At 38.2% G+C, this 20621-nt stretch overlaps 4 protein-coding genes across 12 annotated transcripts in view; 1 reads left to right on the forward strand and 3 right to left on the reverse strand.

The window, feature by feature from the left end:
* The window catches only part of LOC121962270 (uncharacterized), a 67356-nt gene that overhangs the window by 21561 nt on the left and 25174 nt on the right, over window positions 1-20621 (forward strand). The window lies entirely within an intron of this gene.
* LOC121962273 (uncharacterized) lies at window positions 81-6617 on the reverse strand. Of its 2 annotated transcripts, XM_088073640.1 has the most exons (5): window positions 2505-6617; window positions 2025-2372; window positions 1836-1946; window positions 1703-1737; window positions 81-1590 (listed from the first exon to the last, which is right to left on the reverse strand). In XM_088073640.1, exons 1-5 carry the CDS (start codon window positions 2542-2544, stop codon window positions 1468-1470), a joined length of 657 nt encoding a protein of 218 aa, XP_087929766.1. In that variant the 5' UTR covers window positions 2545-6617; the 3' UTR covers window positions 81-1467. The 2 variants fall into 2 exon arrangements, with proteins under 2 accessions (XP_087929766.1, XP_087929765.1); XM_088073639.1 differs by having other exon boundaries at window positions 1836-2372.
* On the reverse strand, window positions 6864-13969 carry LOC121962269 (uncharacterized). Of its 7 annotated transcripts, none has more exons than XM_088073644.1 (7): window positions 12847-12979; window positions 8621-8800; window positions 8173-8508; window positions 7752-7793; window positions 7501-7608; window positions 7229-7263; window positions 6864-7088 (listed from the first exon to the last, which is right to left on the reverse strand). In XM_088073644.1, the coding sequence occupies exons 2-7, from the start codon at window positions 8664-8666 to the stop codon at window positions 7026-7028; spliced, it is 630 nt and encodes a 209-aa protein (XP_087929770.1). In that variant the 5' UTR covers window positions 8667-8800; window positions 12847-12979; the 3' UTR covers window positions 6864-7025. The 7 variants fall into 7 exon arrangements, with proteins under 7 accessions (XP_087929770.1, XP_087929771.1, XP_042368432.2 ...); XM_088073641.1 differs by lacking the exons at window positions 6864-7088; window positions 7229-7263; window positions 7501-7608; window positions 7752-7793 and adding exons at window positions 11900-11934; window positions 12175-12282; window positions 12426-12467; window positions 13295-13965 and having other exon boundaries at window positions 8368-8508; window positions 12847-13182; XM_088073645.1 differs by lacking the exons at window positions 7501-7608; window positions 7752-7793; window positions 8173-8508; window positions 8621-8800 and adding exons at window positions 12175-12282; window positions 12426-12467; window positions 13295-13963 and having other exon boundaries at window positions 12847-13182.
* LOC121962267 (uncharacterized) lies at window positions 15404-18297 on the reverse strand. 2 transcript variants are annotated; one of them, XM_042512495.2, is made up of 6 exons: window positions 17430-18290; window positions 16983-17324; window positions 16769-16810; window positions 16054-16161; window positions 15871-15905; window positions 15404-15644 (listed from the first exon to the last, which is right to left on the reverse strand). In XM_042512495.2, the coding sequence occupies exons 1-6, from the start codon at window positions 17473-17475 to the stop codon at window positions 15540-15542; spliced, it is 678 nt and encodes a 225-aa protein (XP_042368429.2). In that variant the 5' UTR covers window positions 17476-18290; the 3' UTR covers window positions 15404-15539. The 2 variants fall into 2 exon arrangements, with proteins under 2 accessions (XP_042368429.2, XP_087929774.1); XM_088073648.1 differs by lacking the exon at window positions 16769-16810 and having other exon boundaries at window positions 17430-18297.

The raw sequence follows: 20621 nt of genomic DNA on the forward strand, positions 1-20621 counted from the left end.
GGTGTAAAGATAAAGATGTTTCCCTGATGCAGACAGAGCTGTTTGACAGCAAAATGCAAAAATGTACAAGTGGGTGTCATTAATGGAGTACATTTTTAATTCAGACATGAAAGTCAATTCAGACATCACAGTTAAACATTTTAAGTTCCTACTTTCCCCGGAGGCCATAAGACTCGGCCTAATTGTGGCCGACTGTCGGTTGACTTCGGCTGTGTTCCGGCTCCATGGCGCCAAAATGTGAGCCAGTTTTCGCTTGTTTATATTTGCCAAATCTGGCTCAGATTTTAATCTGTTACAGATGTGGGACTTTTCTGACTGAGAAACTGCAGCCGGAAAAAACGACAGCTAGCACCAAAACATGTTCTGGCCTACTGATGGTCACCAAAACTGGGCCAAATTAGGCACTGCACACACAGGCCTATCTTGGCTGGGGCATGGCTGCTTGATGGTTGACAAATTTGCCACAAGTGGACACTGTAGACACAGGCCTGTCCCGCTTTAGACACAGCTGCCTGATAAAATGGCAGCCAGCACCAAAACATGTTCTTTTTTCAAAATTGGGTATTGTAGACATGAGCCTATTCTGGCTGAGACAAGCACCAAAACCTATTCTGGCCCTATGATGGTTGCCAAATCTGGGCCAAATTGAGAATAGGCTTTAGCAGACTGAGGCACGGCTGCTTGACGGTTGCCAAGATTTAGGTAGACATGGGCCTATCCTGGCTGAGGCATGGCTGAAGGAATGAGGCCAGTTTATTTGACCTGTCATTAATTCTGACTCATAGCCTGGTTGAGCAAATGGGCATGGCCCAATTTATTTCTTCTGATGTGCTGAGCTTGGGCCAATGTTCGGCCAGGTCATTTTAGCTGCATGAAATATGTTTCTTTTTTAAAACATCTTTACAAATGTAGAATCTGTTCACCTTCACTACTTGACTGTAGAAAGCCAGCCAGTATTCTCTGCTTCATTAAGCCTTTATTTTGCAGAACTTTGATCTCACAGGCCTCATGACTTTCACCTCAGTTGTTCTGTGACCACATGGTGCTGTGTCTTCCTGTCAAACAAGTGAGGTTTACCTCAGTGACTCCTCCACTGCTGCAGACCTGCATCTGTCTGTTGTCTGCTGACAGTCACCAAATCAGAATAAGATTTGCAAGACAGAGTGAAAGAGAGAGATGACGGTAAAAGCACTTTCAAAAAGATCACGTTTAGTCATTTTATGTTATTTTTTCAATAAGAAAATAGTAAGTCTTTTCATCACTGTCCCAACTGACTCCTCCATCAAACACCATCATCTTTCGTTCTCACAATTAAAACTATAGCAGAGATCCCAGAATATACCTGAATATAGAATATTTATTAGAAAATTACATTTTTTTTGACAGTGGTGGTCCTCTTTTAGTATCAGTTTAATATGACAAAGCATCAGTTCCACAATAAGCTGCAGTTCCAGTCGTTTCCTGAGTCTATCTGGGGGCAGCATACACAACATTTGGCTCCGGCTGGTTCTCTGATGGAGGCCTTCTGATGCTTTTTGCTCTTGGTTTGAAACTCAGTGCTGCATAGTTCAGAGCATTAGAGCCCAGATTCTGTAAATAAACACAGAAACAGTCACTCGATAAAACATAAAGTCATTGACGATGATAAATGACTTGAATCAGACGAAATATAAAAATAGACCCAAGATAAAAATGTGCTGACCTCACTGTGTTGTGGATTGTGTCCCTCCTTACGAGCTAAATGACAAAAACAGAACACCTGGTCACTTAATGGTTCAAATATTCTGCTGTTAAAACTTTTTGGCAAACAGGAAGTTATGTATTTGCAAAAGTACCTGTTTTAAGTTTCCTGATTTTGACAACCAGACCAATGACGACTGTAACGAGGAAAATAACCAGAGCGCCCAGGATCACACTCGTCATGCTTGTTTTTTCACCCATCTCTTCTACAAGAAACATCATTACAGAAACGTTTTCTTTAGTATTCAACCTCTTTTGGGATGAGGGCAAAAGAACATCCTTACCTTGAACCTTTAAAAATGTTGCACTGACAATTGCTGCGTTTCCACCTGAGCGAGATCCACAGAAATACAGTCCAGAGTCAGATAAATTCACTTGTTTGATCACGAGGAAGAGGGTAGAGATGTTGGATGTCATATTAAATCTGGCATCTTGGAATCCATCACAGGACGAAGCTTTGGTTTCAGAGCTCCACATAGAGGAGATACAGGTGGCAGTGGGTCTGTCGGCCAGTCTGAACCAGAATATACGGTCGATAAAAGGTTTGGTGTAGTTGGAGCACATCAGTGTGGCTTGTTCACCAGGCTGGACCTCCACAGTGTGGAACTCCGAAACAGAGACAGACATCAAACCTGAAATAAATGACACATTTTTTCATTAACTGAACACAATGCACCTTAATAGTGTTATTGATGAACGATGAGCTCTGGTAGATTACTGCACTGCATGAGAACCAATAATCTGAGAGCAAAAAGTGTACTTACTGCAGGTCCAGATGAAAGCTGTTATCACGGTGAAGTTCATCTTTGTGTGTACAGTACGGCTGCACCTCTGTAATGTCTGTAAGTGAACTCTGCTCCACAGAGTGGTCTCTACGCAAAGAGGCGGCTGTTCTGATAGTTTTCCGGCTGCTCACACTTATGATGTGAATGCTTTTATGACAGTGGTTGCAGCAGTAGTTTGCTTGCAAGGCTTAGTAGGTTCAGAGCACATCACAGTAGAGATTAATGTGGGCTTAACCTGCTGGTTTAGCTGCGATGTGTCATGTCTTAAACATGTGCAACCTTTAGTACAGAAAATGCTCTACAAATACAAAATATTGTAACTTTCGTTCTGTGGGAGCATGAAGGTGTTTTCTGTGTGTGGTTATGATGCGGATGCAGTGATACGGTTGGTGGGTGTTGTTCAGTAGCAAGAAAATAGTTCCTACGTGATATTATATATTTTCTTTTTTTTTTTTTAAACATATTTTTATTGACTTTTCAACATAAATGAGATTTAACAACATAGTGCCATTTACATTCTCAGCATTCTTAGTAATGACAAATAAAGTAATAAAAAAAAAATGATAAAGAAAATAAAATGCATGTTTGAGAAACAAAACAAAACACCACCACCCACTTCCAAGTTTTTACATGGGCTGTCAAGTAACTCATCCAGCTGAATCCACACTCCCTCTAAGACCGGTTTCCTAAATTCCCAGCCTCCTCAGGTAGAAGAAAGAAAATAAATAAATAAATAATAAATAAATAAATAAATAAATAAATAATAATAATAATAATAATAATAATAATAATAATAATAATAAAATGAAAAATAAATAGATAAATAAACAAATAAATACATCCTGTCCCACGGATAAGGCATAGACACTTTACACCGGATAAGTCACAAAAATAATCTAGGATCTAAGAGATAGAAAGAGTATTCCAATCCAGTGTAAATCTCCCCTTTTTAATGATGTCACGTAAGGATGGAGCCAAATACCTTAGGAAGGCTGACCAGGATCTCTCAAACAGTTCATCATCGCCCTTTACATGTGCAGTTAGTCTTTCCAATGGTAAGATACTATAGGTCTCATGAAGCCACTGTTTGACTGAGGGAGGCCTCTCACTGATCCACTGCTTTAAGATACATCTTCTAGCCAAAAGTAAAAGTTTATCACAAAGTTTGAAGTTCACTTTGCTTAAGGACAGTTTTAGAGGGCAAGCCCAAGATAAAGAGACCTGGGTCTTTAGCAACCTTTACTGAAAAAATCTTACCCAATTCTTGTGCTATATTACTCCAAAATTTAGAAATCCCGGGACACTCCCAAAAATTGTGAAAGTATGTTCCAATATTTCTTTTGCATTTATTACAAAGTGGGGAGATCTGGTTATTTATTTTGTTATGTATCACAGGTGTGATATGGCATCTGTGCAAAATTTTAAATTGAGTTTCTCTCATTCGGTTGCAGATAAAAGTAGACTTAACAGAAGAGATTACTTCTTCCCAATCATCCTCAATATATTCACCACCGAGATCACCCTCCCATTTCTGTATAACCTTACGTATGTCTGAGGGATCTATAGAGCAGAATAATGAATAGGAGTGCGGCAGAAAATGTTTTGTATCTCTTCGTTTCAATATAAATAAATCTATGTCGCTAAAAAGAGGCGTGTCTGGAGGGAAGTTTTCCATTTTCAACTGCATAAAATGCCGGACCTGTAGGTACCCAAAAAAATGTGCTGAGGGGATGCTGTATTTTTCTTGCAGTTGCTGAAAAGACATCGGTATGTTTTCCTGATACAAATCTCCAAGAAGCCTGATCCCTTTTGTATGCCATATATCGAATACACTATTTCTAATTCCAGGGGCAAACCCTTCATTTTTAGTCAATGGTATTAGACCATATGCTGGTGTGTTCTTCCTTACAAATTTAATCATATCTTGCCAGGCTTTAATAATATTGTAAATGATAAGGTTTTTCTTGATTTCGGGGGTAGTTCTAGCAGCACTCGTTAGCTTACTTAATAGAGAGAAGGGAGTAGTAAACCATTCATCTATGCTGGTCACTGAGTTTAAGTGTGACTGCAGCCATCCCCAAATTATGCGGGTGTGGCATGCCCAATTATAAAATCTCAAATTGGGTAGGGCTAAGCCTCCTCGTCCTCCTGGCAGCTGTAAAGTTTTCATCCTAATCCTAGGTTTTTTATTGTGCCAGATGAATCTTGAAAATGTTCTCTCCAGGTCCAAAAGTACTTTCTTGGGTATCCATAACGGAAGCATCTGTAAGGGGTAGAGTAATCTGGGGAGTATGCTCATTTTTATCAAGCTAATTCTGCCTATCCACGAGAGAGGGAGGTCATGCCATCTCTCCAGGTCTTTTTTAATAGCTCCAATTGTAGATGTGAAATTAAGTTTCCACAGATCCTCAACATTGGGTGACACTTTAATTCCAAGATAGACAAAGCCAGATGTGGCCCATCTAAACGGGAAATTAGGCATCGAATTAATACTTCCAAAGTTTCCTAAAGGCATAGCTTCAGATTTAGCGTAATTTACTTTGTAACCTGATATTAAACTAAATGCATTTATAACTGATAGAATAGCCGGAACTGAAATCTCAGGACTTGTGACAAAAAGTATAATGTCGTCCGCATATAAAGCCATCTTGTGTACAGTCCTGCCCAAAGTAACACCATGTATATCTTTGTGGTTTCTAATACGTTCTGCAAGAGGCTCTAGTGTAAGGGCAAAAAGGAGGGGGGAAAGGGGGCAGCCCTGTCGCGTCCCTCTGTGAAGTGGGAAAGGAGAAGAGCGGACACCATTGGTCAGGACGCAGGCCTCAGGAGAATGATAAATTATTTTAATCCAGTTTAAGAATTCCCCCCCTAATCCAAATTTATCAAGAATATCCCACATGAACCCCCATTCCACCCTGTCAAACGCCTTTTCGGCATCTAATGAAATGGCAAGCGTTTTTTGTTTTGTTTGTGAGGAATATTGTATGATATTAAGAAGCCTCCGAACATTAGAATATGAGAGCCTATTCTTGATGAACCCTGTCTGGTCAGCGTTTATAAGTAAGGGTAGATAATCTTCCAGTCTCCTAGCTAGAATCTTAGAGAGCAATTTGCTATCTACATTTATAAGGCTTATAGGGCTGTATGAGCCACACTCGTCTGGTGGTTTGTTTTTTTTTAGGATTAGGGAAATATTAGCTAAATTTAGTGTAGGTGGAAGGTATATATTTTCTTGAGTAACCCAGTCATGATGTTTGGAAAGAGACATTGCTGTTGCCTTTTAAAAAAAAAGGTATTTTTAGAACACCACAAGTAAAGTGCCATCTGGTTTCATGATATTGGAATATCTACGGCCAATATCTCCGACACTTGACAGCTCAAAATCTAGATTAATCTGTATTAATGACTAACCCTGCAGGTAAGAAGGAAAATACATATTTGTGGTTTTAGGGCAGGCTATCCCTTTAACAGTATTTGTTAAAAAGGTCGCTGAATGAGAAGGCAGTCTTCTCTGTTTCTGTGCATCTGATTGGTTGTTGGTTCAATTGTCATTTGTTCCAACAATCGTGCAGCTAACGTGGTGCCACAAGCTGCAGCTCAATTATTGTTAATTGCCGTAAAATTTCAATTCATGGCTCAGGATATAATTTGGTTAAATCGCTGAACTCAACAGGCTTATATCTGGGACGGGCCTTTATTTCCTTTCACACAAAACTGTTGCCTAGCAGAGATGGAATACAATCAAGCAGTATATGGCAGTATATTTATATGTATCTGTGATCTAAGCAACTAATAAACGATATCTTCAGCAAGTAGCCAACAATCTGGTGTTGTACATCCCAAAAAAACGAACCAATGGCAGCCAGACTGGGCCTCTAATTGAGACAGGTGTTTATATGTCAAAATTTTTTTCTTTAATTTTCACGGTTTGTTTAGATAATTTTTGGAAAGGTACCACTGTGTGCAGGCAGAAAAACAGGATTGTTTGTCGTCTCACGTAGCCAGATTTTGTTGGTTTTTAGTCCATTGTGTGTGTGTATATGGAAAGTAAATCTTTGAGGTTTTTTTTGTTAGTTAATTACTTAATTCATGTCAAATTAAAAGCCCTCTAGATTTCCATACATGATTGGGCCAAATAAGGGTTTTGACGTAGTGTTGTTAGTGTGCTTTGTGGTTGTTGCTACACTGTAAAAGAAACAGTGCAGCTGGAGAAAGTAGAACTCGGCTAAAGGGAAATCTTGGTTTAGACTTCTCTTTTAGATGGTATCGACAGCGCTGTTGTCTTACAGTAGACTTTTTACATGTACAGGACATAAAAAAAACACATGTACAAATGAGTTACTGTTGTATTTTTGTACTTTCATCCCCCATACCACTACAGACACACAGCATATTAAGTGAACATTTCAAATATCTGCTTTCTGTATTCATGTGCTCTAATTACTTATTTAAAAGAAGAGCATACACAACATTTCACTCCTCTTCTCTTCTCTTCTTTCTTCATTTCTTTTCTTTTTTTCGGAAATTCACCGTTGCATAGTTCAGCTCATCAGAGCCCGGATTCTGTAAAACATATATATATATATATTTTTTATTTAGCGTCTTTGCGAACTGAAATTAAGATAAAAATCAAATGCACTCAGTTAATGGCTAGATATAATCTAAAATTATACACTGATAAGTAAATTTAAACATTGAGTCACCTCACGCTGCCGAGGATTCTGTTCTGCACCGGCAGCTGAATGACAAAGAAAATATGTGCAATCAGGATTTGACACTAAATATCTTAAAATGCTGCAGTTACTTTGTTTCACTCAAGTTGGAAATTACAGCCCGGCCCAGCCTGAACACAGCGGGTCAAGTTGGGCTCAGAAGGTTTGAGCAGATCAAAGTTCAAATTCCTCAAATGTTAAAAATGTGGACTAAAAAAAACCCACAAGCAAACAAACATAGAACTGTAGCTTTCAGGAAATACCTTTCTGAAGTTTTCTGTTTTTAACAACCAGAACGATGATGACCATCAAGAGAAAAACAGTCAGAGCTCCCAGGATCACACTCATCAGCATCATTACTCCATCACCCTCTGCTCAAAGCAAATAAAATAGATTCAGTCTCTATTTTCTATTTACTGGCTTGAGAGCTGAGAGAACAGTACATTTACTCAAGTTTAACTGTTTTTCTCTTAAAACGAAGAAACGGGAATCTGCACAATCAAATAAATCTTACTTTTAGACTTTGTTTCAGCATTATTATGAAGTTCAGAACTGCCTGTTAACAAAATGAGGATATTAGATATGTTCTCTGAAAGCACTGACTAAGTTAGCAAATGTTGAAAGACAGTCATTCTAATTATCCAAGTTTTCAACATTGTTTTAACCTCAAAAAGACTGGCAGTGAATCTACATAATGTTGAGAAATGTTACAGAGAATCTCACTTTTAGCCACTGTTAATGTCCTATGAACAAAATGAAGATAAAGTTACTCTTACTTGTACTTGAAATGGCATTACTCTTGATAAAAGAAATGTTAAATATCTATATATTATATACTTTGAGGGCAATTATTCAATTTGCAACCAAACACATTGTATACTATTTTTCTCTAAATAAACAAATACAGATAGAAATGGATTTCACAACAGTCTTACCTTTAACATTTAAATATTGTGTGCAGAACAATGCCCGGCCTTCTGAGTAATCGCCACAGAAATACATTCCAGAGTCGGATAACTCCACTTGTTTAATTTCGAGAGAGGAATCAGAGGTGTTGGATCTCATATTAAATTTTCCATTTTGACAGCTATCACAGTAAGATGGCGTTCTGGTATCATCGATCTTGGTGGAGATCCAGATGGCCTTGGTTTTGTTGACGACTTTGAACCAGAATTTTACAGAGCCGGACATGTTAGAGCATGTGAGACTGATGTCCTCACCAAGCAGGACGTCCACAGTCTGAGACTCAGCAGCTGAGACAGAAATCCAGCCTGAAACACACAGCAGAGACTTAGAGAAGGGTGAGAAAAAACCCTTTTGACAAATGTATTAATAAGCAAATAATTTGTAATTCTAGGTTGAGAGATGTGTGCCAGTACTTACTGAAGCTGCAGATGATTGAAGCTGTTATTAAGGTCCAGTTCATCATAGTGTGAACGACAGCAGCTCTGCAGTCTGACTGGGCTTCAGGACGGCTGCTCTGAACTTAAGAGGTGGAAGTTTTCTCTCTCTTATCCAGTTTTTAAATTTACCACAAACATGCGGCAGTGACACAGACTGTTGCTGCAAAGTGATTATCACAAGAGATATGAGGCAAAGTTATTTTTGGAGTTATTTCATATGAAGCTACCAAAGTAATGTTCCAACGAAATTAAAAAAAAAAAAAAAATGTACATCAGATACACAGAGGACTTTTTCTAAGATGGCCCCAACTTCTATGCAAAATAATATTCACATAACCTTGATTAGCCATAAAAATGATTTTAGCAGACAGGTAAGAGATGTTAAGAACTGCAATCCTTAAAAGACATATAGGAGGTGATTTGAACACCAATGTACAGAACTATAGATTATAGTTTACATGTTTTAAGTGCTATTTCTAAAATAACAGGCCCATGGTGAGAGTTTTAAATAATGTGATGAATGACAGATGTGTGCTTCTGTATCTGAAGCTTAACATTCTCACAGTCTGCAAGTCAGAAACTTCCTATTTTCTGTGTTTTATCTATTCACAGACTTAAGTGGTTTACCATACGCGTGCTGGTCATGCTTGTTTGTTCTCAACAAGCCATTGGTATCCATGACAACTGAATTAAGTCTCCACCACGCGTAAAGTTGGAGGGTATCATGTTTGTTCATATGCAAAGCCAAAGCTCACGATTAATGTGCTCCCGCGGTACGGTCCGATCGTCAAGACTGAAGAGATTTCACACTGTACATGTAAAAACATCCTGTCAGCCCCTCCGGCCCATCCTGGCTTTTGACAATGGACAATTATCAATAAAGATTTGTTTTCAAAGTATTTTAACCGTTTGAAACATGAGCCAATTGTAAGGCGATGAGCAATCAAAGAAGAAATTACCCAAATATTAACAAGAAATTTGTAAAAAGTACAAGAAAATCACTTGGAAAAAAAAAAGTCAAAAATTAAGTTGGAAATGACCTGGACACGTTAACATTTATGATAATTCTGTAGCATAATTTTAAATGTCATTTTGATAATTTTTATATAATAAATAATTGTATTGTTATTTTATTATATTTTATAATTATTATCATTTTCCCTACCTTTTTTTCTTTTTTTTCCCTCTGGACAATTTGTGCTCAAGCATTTAAAAAACTATTTTCTTATTCTACTCATTTCTTTCTTTCTTCTGTCATTTGTTTATTTTGTACCAAATTGCTCCTTGCCTTTTTCTGCGTGTCATAAATCTATGTTTCTATGACTCTACATATCCATAAATTCTCACAGCAGTGGCTCCCTGAGCCTCGTGTTGCTGTTTTGGCTCCAGATATGAAATTATATCCCAACTCATGGAGTCTGTCGTGTATGATGGCGTAAAAGGGCCATTGTGGATTGAAAATAAAATAAAGTAAAATAAAAAAATGGAGGGCAGGACTCTGAGAAAACAAATCAGAATCTGTTATCTCCATCCCAGCAGGTGTAAGTAACAAGTATTTGACATTTTCTAAGTAAGATGCTGGCAGATGCACCTGCTGCAGCTTTTATGTGATCTGTCATGTCCTCCACATGTGCAACCTGCAGAGTGGATGGTTTCATATGAGGATGTGAAAGTGTCACGCTGTGTCGGGCATCTTTTCACAAGTCTGATAGATGCTCACACACATGTGGGGATAAAACAGGGTTTGAGTAAGTCAGAAGTGTGAAGATACAGATATCTCCTTGACACAGACAGTGCTGTCAGTCAGCAGAGCGTAACAGTAAACATGCAGGCGTCATAGAAGTCTATATTCATAAAAACAAATGCCAGTTTTTTAAATATACGTTTTTACTACAGACATGGCAGTTGAAATATCCAGTTCCTTTATTACTACATGAATTATTACAATTAGGCATAAGCCTAAGTGCACCTGTTGCCAAAAAAATAGATCTAAAAATTCCTTCATTCCTGTTTCCATTCATACTTTAACCACCAATAGTAGGAGGACGTAACTACTTTGGTCGTCCATTACGTGTGATGATGATGATGATGATGATGATAATGATTACATGGCGACAGTAACAGTACATGTTGCATTATAGTAGGATGATGTTGATTATGAGGATGACAGCGTGACAGTAACAGTACACATTGTACTTGTAGTATTGATGATGTTGCTGTTGATGACTGGTTGACAGTAGCATACATATTATATTGTAGTATTGACACTGTTGATACTGTTGATTGTGATAGTAACAGTACATACTGTACTGTTTGATCTTGCCTTTGGACACCTCCCTTTCAACATATGCATGAGACTGTTATCGTCTCCCTCAACATCATCATAGAGAGCAATTACTAATTTCACACCTACCATTATTGTAATATGGCATGCATCTGTTTCTATTATTGCTGTGCCTCTCTCCCCCTCTCTCTTTCTCTTTCCTTTTTTGCCATGATTGTATTTCATTTGCTATTTATGACATCTATTGCTCGTCTGTCCGTCCTGGAAGAGGGATCCCTCATCATCCTCTACTCCTCTTCCTGAGGTTTCTTCCTTTTTTTTCCCCGTTACAGTGGTTCTTTTTGGGGAGCTTTTCCTTGGGTGATGTGAGGGTCTAAGGGCAGAGGGATGTTGTACACTGTAAAGCCCTCTGAGGCAAACCATGTTTTATTTATATAGCCCATTATCACAATGGGCTTGACTACTTGTGAGCTGTATTACAGCATTGGCCTTTATGGTGCTTGTCCTGATGTTGCATTTTTGTGACTATGATGACCTGTTGATGGTCCTTTATTGCAGAAATGGTTACGTTATGATGTCATTTTTAACGGCCACTGAATTATTATAGGCCCTATGGAGTTAAGGTAGAGTCTGTGTCACATTGTTTGTGCTATGTGTTTTTTTTAGAATTATGTTTTTACACTTGCTGCATCACAAATTGCCCTCTGGGACAAACAGTCAGTTGAACATAATATGTTATTTTGCAAAAAATATCTACAAATGTGGAATCTTTTGGAGGAACATTTAAAATATCTGCTTTCTGTATTCATGTGCTCTAATTACTTCTTTAATAGACGAGCATACACAACATTTGACTTCTCTTCTCTTCTCTTCTATTTTTTTTTAGAGTCTTTGCAAACTGAAATTGAGATAAAAAAAAAAAAAAAAAGAAATCTAAACTTATACACTGATAAGTAAATTTAAACATTGAGTCACCTCACGCTGCCGAAGATTCTGTTCTGCACCGGCAGCTGAATGACAAAGAAAATATGTGCAATCAGGATTTGACACTAAATATCTTAAAATGCTGCAGTTATGCTGTTTTAGTCAAGTTGGAAATTACAGCCCGGCCCAGCCTGAACACAGCGGGTCAAGCTGGGCTCAGAAGGTTTGAGCAGAAGATCAAAGCTCAAATTCCTCAAACGTTAAAAATGTGGACTAAAAAAACCCCACAAGCAAACAAACATAGAACTGTAGCTTTCAGAAAATACCTGTCTGAAGTTTTCTGTTTTTAACAACCAGAACGATGATGACCATCAAGAGAAAAACTGTCAGAGCTCCCAGGATCACACTCATCAGCATCATTACTCCATCACCCTCTGCTCAAAGCAAATAAAATAGATTCAGTCTCTATTTTCTATTTACTGGCTTGAGAGCTGAGAGAACAGTACATTTACTCAAGTTTAACTGTTTTTCTCTTAAAACGAAGAAACGGGAATCTGCACAATCAAATAAATCTTACTTTTAGACTTTGTTTCAGCATTATCATGAAGTTCAGAACTGCCTGTTAACAAAATGAGGATATTAGATATGTTCTCTGAAAGCACTGACTAAGTTAGCAAATGTTGAAAGACAGTCATTCTAATTATCCAAGTTTTCAACATTGTTTTAACCTCAAAAAGACTGGCAGTGAATCTACATAATGTTGAGAAATGTTACAGAGAATCTCACTTTTAGCCACTGTTAATGTCCTATGAACAAAATGAAGATAAAGTTACTCTTACTTGTACTCAAAATGGCATTACTCTTGATTAAAAAATGTTTAAATATCTATATATTATATACTTTGAGGGCAATTATTCAATTTGCAACCAAACATATTGTATACTATTTTTCTCTAAATAAACAAATACAGATAGAAATGGATTTCACAACAATCTTACCTTTAACATTTAAATATTGTGTGCAGAACAATGCCCGGCCTTCTGAGTAATCGCCACAGAAATACATTCCAGAGTCGGATAACTCCACTTGTTTAATTTCGAGAGAGGAATCAGAGGTGTTGGATCTCATATTAAATTTTCCATTTTGACAGCTATCACAGTAAGATGGCGTTCCGGTATCATCGATCTTGGTGGAGATCCAGATGGCCTTGGTTTTGTTGACGACTTTGAACCAGAATTTTACAAAGCCGGACATGTTAGAGCATGTGAGACTGATGTCCTCACCAAGCAGGACGTCCACAGTCTGAGACTCAGCAGCTGAGACAGAAATCCAGCCTGAAACACACAGCAGAGACTTACAGAAGGATGAGAAAAAACCCTTTTGACAAATGTATTAATAAGCAAATAATTTGTAATTCTAGGTTGAGAGATGTGTGCCAGTACTTACTGAAGCTGCAGATGATTGAAGCTGTTATTAAGGTCCAGTTCATCATAGTGTGAACGACAGCAGCTCTGCAGTCTGACTGGGCTTCAGGACGGCTGCTCTGAACTTAAGAGGTGGAAGTTTTCTCTCTCTTATCCAGTTTTTAAATTTACCACAAACATGTGGCAGTGACACAGACTGTTGCTGCAAAGTGATTATCACAAGAGATATGAGGCAAAGTTGTTTTGGAGTTATTTCATATGAAGCTACCAAAGTAATGTTCCAACGAAATAAAAAAAAAAAAAAATGTACATCAGATACACAGAGGACTTTTTCTAAGATGGCCCCAACTTCTATGCAAAATAATATTCACATAACCTTGATTAGCCATAAAAATGATTTTAGCAGACAGGTAAGAGATGTTAAGAACTGTAATCCTTAAAAGACATATAGGAGGTGATTTGAACACCAATGTACAGAACTATAGATTATAGTTTACATGTTTTAAGTGCTATTTCTAAAATAACAGGCCCATGGTGAGAGTTTTAAATAATGTGATGAATGACAGATGTGTGCTTCTGTATCTGAAGCTTAACATTCTCACAGTCTGCAAGTCAGAAACTTCCTATTTTCTGTGTTTTATCTATTCACAGACTTAAGTGGTTTACCATACGCGTGCTGGTCATGCTTGTTTGTTCTTAACAAGCCATTGGTATCCATGACAACTGAATTAAGTCTCCACCAAAACCCTTACCCAGAATAAAAGATACACACAACTATAGTGTGTTTGCACTCGTTGGTCATTGTATAGTATGGCATGCTTGAGTGACTGTAAACAGACCAAAGATCTCTGTTTTCAACGTATTTTTCTATATGCAGTATTCACTGGAGGGGACTGCATACCCCTGCATACAGAACTGGTACCAAGTTGGTGGAAGAAGTGCACTAAAGCTGGCAAGGTGGTCTTAAACTTCCCACTTCCCCATATTAAAGCTTGGACCAACACAAGGAGAACCACTTCGGTTAGGGCTTGTATTCAGTCTTAACACTGAGGACGATTCAGAACCCCCATTAGCCATCCATGAAAGTCAGTTCAGTAATCAGAAATTCAGAGATTGACTTCCTCAATGGCACAACCTTTAACGGTCCATGCTTTATATCCACCTGACAGCTTGGCACCAAAGTCTTTTTTAAACCGACTGACTTGAACACCCTGCTACACTGCTTCTGCTTACATCCATGACATACATCGAAAAATCTCAGCTCACATGGTTCCAAAGGACCTTTTCAAGGACTAAGGGTCGTGACTCAGCCTCTGTCATGCTTCTAAAGGCTCGTCGAATGGACCAGGAAACAGGTCTACGGATTGGCAATTCCTCAGCTTCAGTGCCAGGGGATGAAGGGGGCAAACTGATTTGCCTAACTTGTACCTTTCATGGCATCCTATTTCTCTCATGCAACCTAGTTGACGAGACCGACCAGGAGGAACATGGAGAGCATGACCCTACAAAGCGCTGTCTAAATAGTGTCATTTTCCGAAAAGAACCACAATCTTGGTGACATGCTGATGCGACCGAGGCCTCACTCATCAGTGACCCAGACCTGCTCACGATTGAGTCATGAGTGGGTCTTTTATTCGCCCATTTCCACTATCAGCTACCCTCCTGCTCCTGTGTTGTTCTCAACAGATTTTGGTGTCAGCTCTGTTAAAAGAATAGATTCCTGTGCTTGGTATGAGTGCTTTTTAATCTCTTGCGCACTCACCATAACTCAGTTCAGGTCCAGTGGGTTGTAAGACCATCCCCCCCTGCACACCTTCTACAACTGAGGAGATGATTGTCATTCTGTGTTCACACTATTTTACTTTATTTTAGAAACTTTAAGGCCCCCAAACTCTCACCTCAGTTGTGCTAAGACCGCATTGTGCTGTGTCTTCCTGTCAAACAAGTGATGCATATCTTTTATACTCCTTCACTGCTGCAGACCTCAATTTGACTCTGACTATGAGTCTGTGGGCAGGCTCATCCTCTATCAAACACCAAACATATATGTCTTATTTTTCTTTAATACACTTTGATTGAGACAAACGAAATCTGTAGAATTAAAGCTGTGTAGAGGAAGGACACTTGGAAATGAATGAGCATAAGATCTTTATTGGTAGATTTAATAAATTGGCAAGTGTGGTTATTCCTGTCTCCAACAAGCCATGCAAAAGCTTTGAATCAGCATAATGATATAATCCAGCGTCACTTCTAGTTGCCTCTTGAGTCTATTTGGCGGGAGCATAAACCACATTTTGCTCCAGCTCTCTTCTTTTTCCTTTGGCTGGTCGAAATGTCACTGCGGCGTAGTTCAGCTCATCGGCGCTCTCATTCTGTGAAAAGAGTATTTACAGGCTTAATCTAGTGACTTTACATGTTTTTAATTACCACGTTATAGCCCCAAAGATTCGGTATTTTTGAGTATGATACCAATTTTGATATTTGAAAAAAGCAGTATTTCAGTGACAAGCTTATGGTAGGCGGTACAATTTAGTCCTGCTTGTTTTTCGGTCAGGCCCTTGAAACAATATATAAAGTAAAAGTGAAAATTGGATTTACCTCACTCTGCTCTGCTTTCTCCTCCTCTTTATCAGCTAAGTGACAGAAACAACACTTGTAGTCAGTTTATTGATTATTGTCTTTGGTGAAGCAGAAGTTTTACATTTTTCCAATATTCTGAACAGAATTGCCAGTAGCAACACAAACAAATGAATGATCCAGACAAAATCTCTGAAAACATACCTGTCTTAAATGTCCTGATTTTGACAATCAGACCAATGATGACCAAAACAAGGACAACAATCAGAGTGCCAAGGATCACACTTGTCAACTTTGCTAGTCCATCAGATTCTTCAACAAGAAAGATCATAAAGTTAAACTTATTCATCCCTTATTTTCTCGTTAGAGACTTGAGACATGGCTCAAATTAAAATGAACCAAATTGAATTCGGGAAAAATGTTTTACCTTCAAATGTTTGGTACTGAAATAGGCAAACTTTAGAATTATCTCCCTTCAACTTTAAAATAGATTACACTGAAAAAATAGTTGTGCATTTGTGTTAGATCCATAGAAATAGAGTCCGATAAGCCCACATGCCAATTCTGATCCCTTTTGGGGTGCCTGTTGGACAGCTAGCCAGTGATTCACACTGGGAATTGTTTTTTGCGCTATTAGTATACATAAATTACCAGAGGGCTTAGCCCCTAGTGTCCTAAAATCTTAGAAACATCCTAAAATCCAAGAAAAGTCCCAAAGTCTTAGAAACAATCTAAAATAATAGAAATGTCTGAAATCTTAGAAACGGCAAATGTGGCCGCCAAGAAAAGCATGTTGAAATATTTTTGCCTTTGAAACTTGATGGCTTAAATGACAGTGGACCAAACTGAATTCAGCTAAACTGCTTTACCTCCAAACATTTGATAATCTGCACAAAGATAGAAATCTTTAGGGGCTTACTTTCATACTTGTTTTCCTTTTTAATACGTGGCTCATCGAGTCCTTTTAGAAAATTAAGAAAAATTAGTCTTGGTTGACACCCTGCCTCTTTTACTTACATCAGAATGATCAAATCCACTTTGTTGCATGCCAGAAATTGTTTAAAGGCAATTATTGAAATCTATTTTTGCAATACAAGCAGTAAAACACAGAAAAGACTTAATACTTATCTTACCTTTTATGTTCAAATGTGTCACATTGAAAGTTGGGCGTCCATTCGTGTAAAATCCACAGAAATACAATCCAGAGTCGGATTGATTCACTTGTTTGATTTTGAGAGAGACAGTGGACATGTTGGATCTCATTTCAAATTTTCCTTCTTGGATTCCCTCACAGAATTCAGCATTGCTGTTAGAGCTGACCATGACAGAGATACAGCTGATCTTAGTTCTCTGGACAAGTCTGAACCAGAATGTTAAAGATTCAGATGAGGACATGTTGGCGCACAGCAGTATGGCGTCTTTACCAGACTGGACCTCCACAGTGCGAGACTCAGAAACTGAGACAGAGATCCAGCCTGAAACAAAAAGCAGATTAGTAAATAAGTTGTTATAACTGCACCTTAAATGTATAACAATACCACAAACCATGAAGTCAAGAGTAATTTAGTGCCAGTACTTACTAAGGCTGCCGAGAAATAAAGCTGTTATAAAGGTAAAGTTCATCATGGTGCGTGTGGTTGAAGCTCTGCAATGTCCCTAACTGAAGTGGGCCCCAGCAAGAGTGCCTGCAATGTCAAGAGGCATTCTTTTTTTTTTTTTTTTTTTTTGCTTATCCTGACCACATTTGTGCTCTCAGGAAATGAGTGTTAACGCAACATTCAATCTCAGAGATAAAGTTATTGTTCAAAAATGTTAGGTCATAATAACGTTCCCCCTCCAAGTCACCTAATGTAAGATATACAAAGATAAAGTATCATGGGGAAGCGTGGAAGAGGAGTTCATGCAACCTCATCAGATAACTGAGACATGTTAATCACTCAACGACTGAATATCATTCATGTGCTCAAGCCAAAGTTAACATGTTAATGCCTGGCAGTATTTAAATAGAAAGTACTTTTTCCTGCTGGTGGGAATATGTGCTGTAGTATATTGTGTTAAGTGGTTTTATGGCTCATTGTATTCATGTTGTGTCTTCTTTTGATTTTTTTCTATCTCTTTATGATCTTTTTTCTGTGGTTGTTTTATGTCCTTTTGTAGTTCTTGAGGTCTCTTTGAGGTAATTTTGTATCTTTTTGGTCATTTTGTGTCTCGTGGTTGTTTTGTGTCTTTTTGTAGTCATTGGTGTCTCTTTGAGGTCATTTGTGTGTTTTTAAGTGGTTTAGTGTCTCATTGTATTAATTTTCTCTCTCCTTGCTGTTATTTTGCATCTCTTTGAGGTCATTTTGTGTGTTAATGTGGTTGTTTTGTGTCTTTTTGTAGTCCTTTAGGTCTCTCTGAGGGAATTTGGTGTATTTTTAGTTAGTTTTTTGTCTCATCGTATTCAGTTTTGTCTCCTTGTGGTTGTTTTATGTCTCCTTGCAGTCTAATATGTTTTATGTCTCCTTGCAGTCTAGTTAATTTGCATGTTTTTGCAGTTCCTTTGCATCTCTTTGAGGTCTTTTTGAGTCTATTCCTGGTCAGTACGTATTTATTTGACTCACATTTTGCGGGTGAAGACCCCCTGACACTTTGGACCCTGTGCCTGTGTTTTGTAGGCCCGTTCAGTGATCCACTCATGCCTGGAAGCATTTGTGGGTGAATCTTGCACTATTAAAGTGACCATGACATCAAAAGTACCCTGTTTTTCTGGCCATGGATAAATAAAACTGGCCCTATGATGTCAGGGTATACAAAAAGTACCCTGTAAAAAAGGTATACGGGTAAGACTGTATCCTCCCCCTCATTTTATTGTGATATTAATTTATTGTGCTATGGACTTCTGAGGTTCCCTGAATTCCTGCTTAATCATGCTTTTTGGTAATCCCGTAACAGTACACATACTTAATGTCTCAATAAAATATTGTAAGGAGTGTGCAGGTATTTTTCAGGAGTCTGTTAGGATGGACAAATGCTCTCATATCTGGTTCTGCAAGTGTGAGTTTGTGCCTCTCCACAAGTCCTTAAGCAGATATTATTTTTTTCAAACTGCTAGGTCTTTGATGTGTGTGGTTATGGCTGAAAACCTGGCTTCCTGTGGTTGAGACGTTACCGTTGCTATTTGTTGCTTGATGGCTTTTGACAATGGCTTTTGTTTTTTCCAAAACATCTAGCCCCAGATCCTATTAGTTTTTTTTCCTTAATAAGTCGTACTAGGCCAGAGTTTACTTCTTTACTAAGTGCCATTTTCACCATAGCCATGCTCAGAGACCTCTGCTGTCTCTTTCTATTGAGTTATGTATCAGTCATCTGTGTCACAAGGGCAAGGCGATAGGAAGAGCTGCATTTGAAGTTGCCCTGACTGACAAAAAAAAGGGAAAAAAAGTTGATTCTTTGTCAAAGTTGGTTAAAATAACAAAAACACATTATTTACTGACCAAGAAACATCATCAACTAGCGCACGGGAGATAAGTCTTGGCTCAGATATGCACTGGATCAGCCCAAAATACTTACCCACAGAGGCTCTATCATGGTCAGACAATAGCAGTTTGGTTCTGACACTGAAAAATCAGTAACTGTTGCAATACCATGATCTGTATAAAGAACCAGGCATTTAATCAAAAACAGCTCACAGAACCATGCTGTTATTCCTAATACCCCCCTTAATATTTTTTTTCATTTTTATCCCAGTTTAAATAATACTCGTTTGTTTATTTGATTTTGTTTTGATTGCTAATTCGCCACATTATGACTCCCAAATGAACTGTTGTCTTTTATGGAGTGTCTATATAGTCACACTGCAGCTACTCGGCTATTTACCCTCAGCCCCAAAAGTCATTATAATGGATCCAACTGTGTGCTGGGATTGGCTATATCACGTTAACTTGTCGAAGCTGAATGTGGTTAGGATCACACCAAAGGGGTCATGGTTAAGGCAAGCACTACCCAATCTCTTATAACCTTTGAGATTAAAGCTGCCAGAAAGTCAGATTTAGGGTAAAAGTGACTCAGTCCATGGGTGGTGGTGGGTGAATGGGTCAAGCACAGGACTTTCATACAGGAGATCAGGGGCCAGTTTCAGCGTAATTCAGTCCTGACTTTTTTTTTTTTTTTTTTAAGATTTAGTCAATGTATTTACAGTTTTTTGGTATGTATAAAGCTGTATCTACCTTTTTAGACCTTTTACTTTTTTTTATCTTATTTTAATGAGGACGACACTGTCAGCTTGCTGTGCAATTGAGGCATCACAAGGTGTTTTTTTCCTACAAGCAGGATACATACGTATAAATCTAAAAGAGTAAAATAAATGTGAAGAGACTGGTCAGTGTCGAAGATGACAATTCTAAAGGCAATTATTAACTGCTGACTGGATTCTAACTAATTATATTTCTACATATACTATGAAGATGTGTTCACACTTTAAGATAAAGCAGCAAGGCTCTTGTGTGACAGTAGTACAGCTATTTTTGCTTGTGGTTTTATTGCAGAGGCTGAAGGCCAGTCTTCCTGTGGCTTTCGCTCTAGCTGAAACTCAAAATGTTTTCACCACAGTGGAAAATGATGGGGAGGGGGGCACAACACTTATTGTTGCCTCCATATGTGTGCAAACATGGCTAGGGCAGAAACTCACCCCTTTGCATTTTTAAAACCCACATTTACTTTGTCGGTATGCAGTAGAGATAATTAGAAAATTAGAAACAAAGGCAGAATATCCAGTCAAGAAAGAGAAAAATACA

Source organism: Plectropomus leopardus, chromosome 23 (genome assembly GCF_026936395.1).
Source record: "Plectropomus leopardus strain MGB_pleo_1.0 chromosome 23, ASM2693639v1, whole genome shotgun sequence".
NCBI lineage: Eukaryota > Metazoa > Chordata > Actinopteri > Perciformes > Serranidae > Plectropomus > Plectropomus leopardus.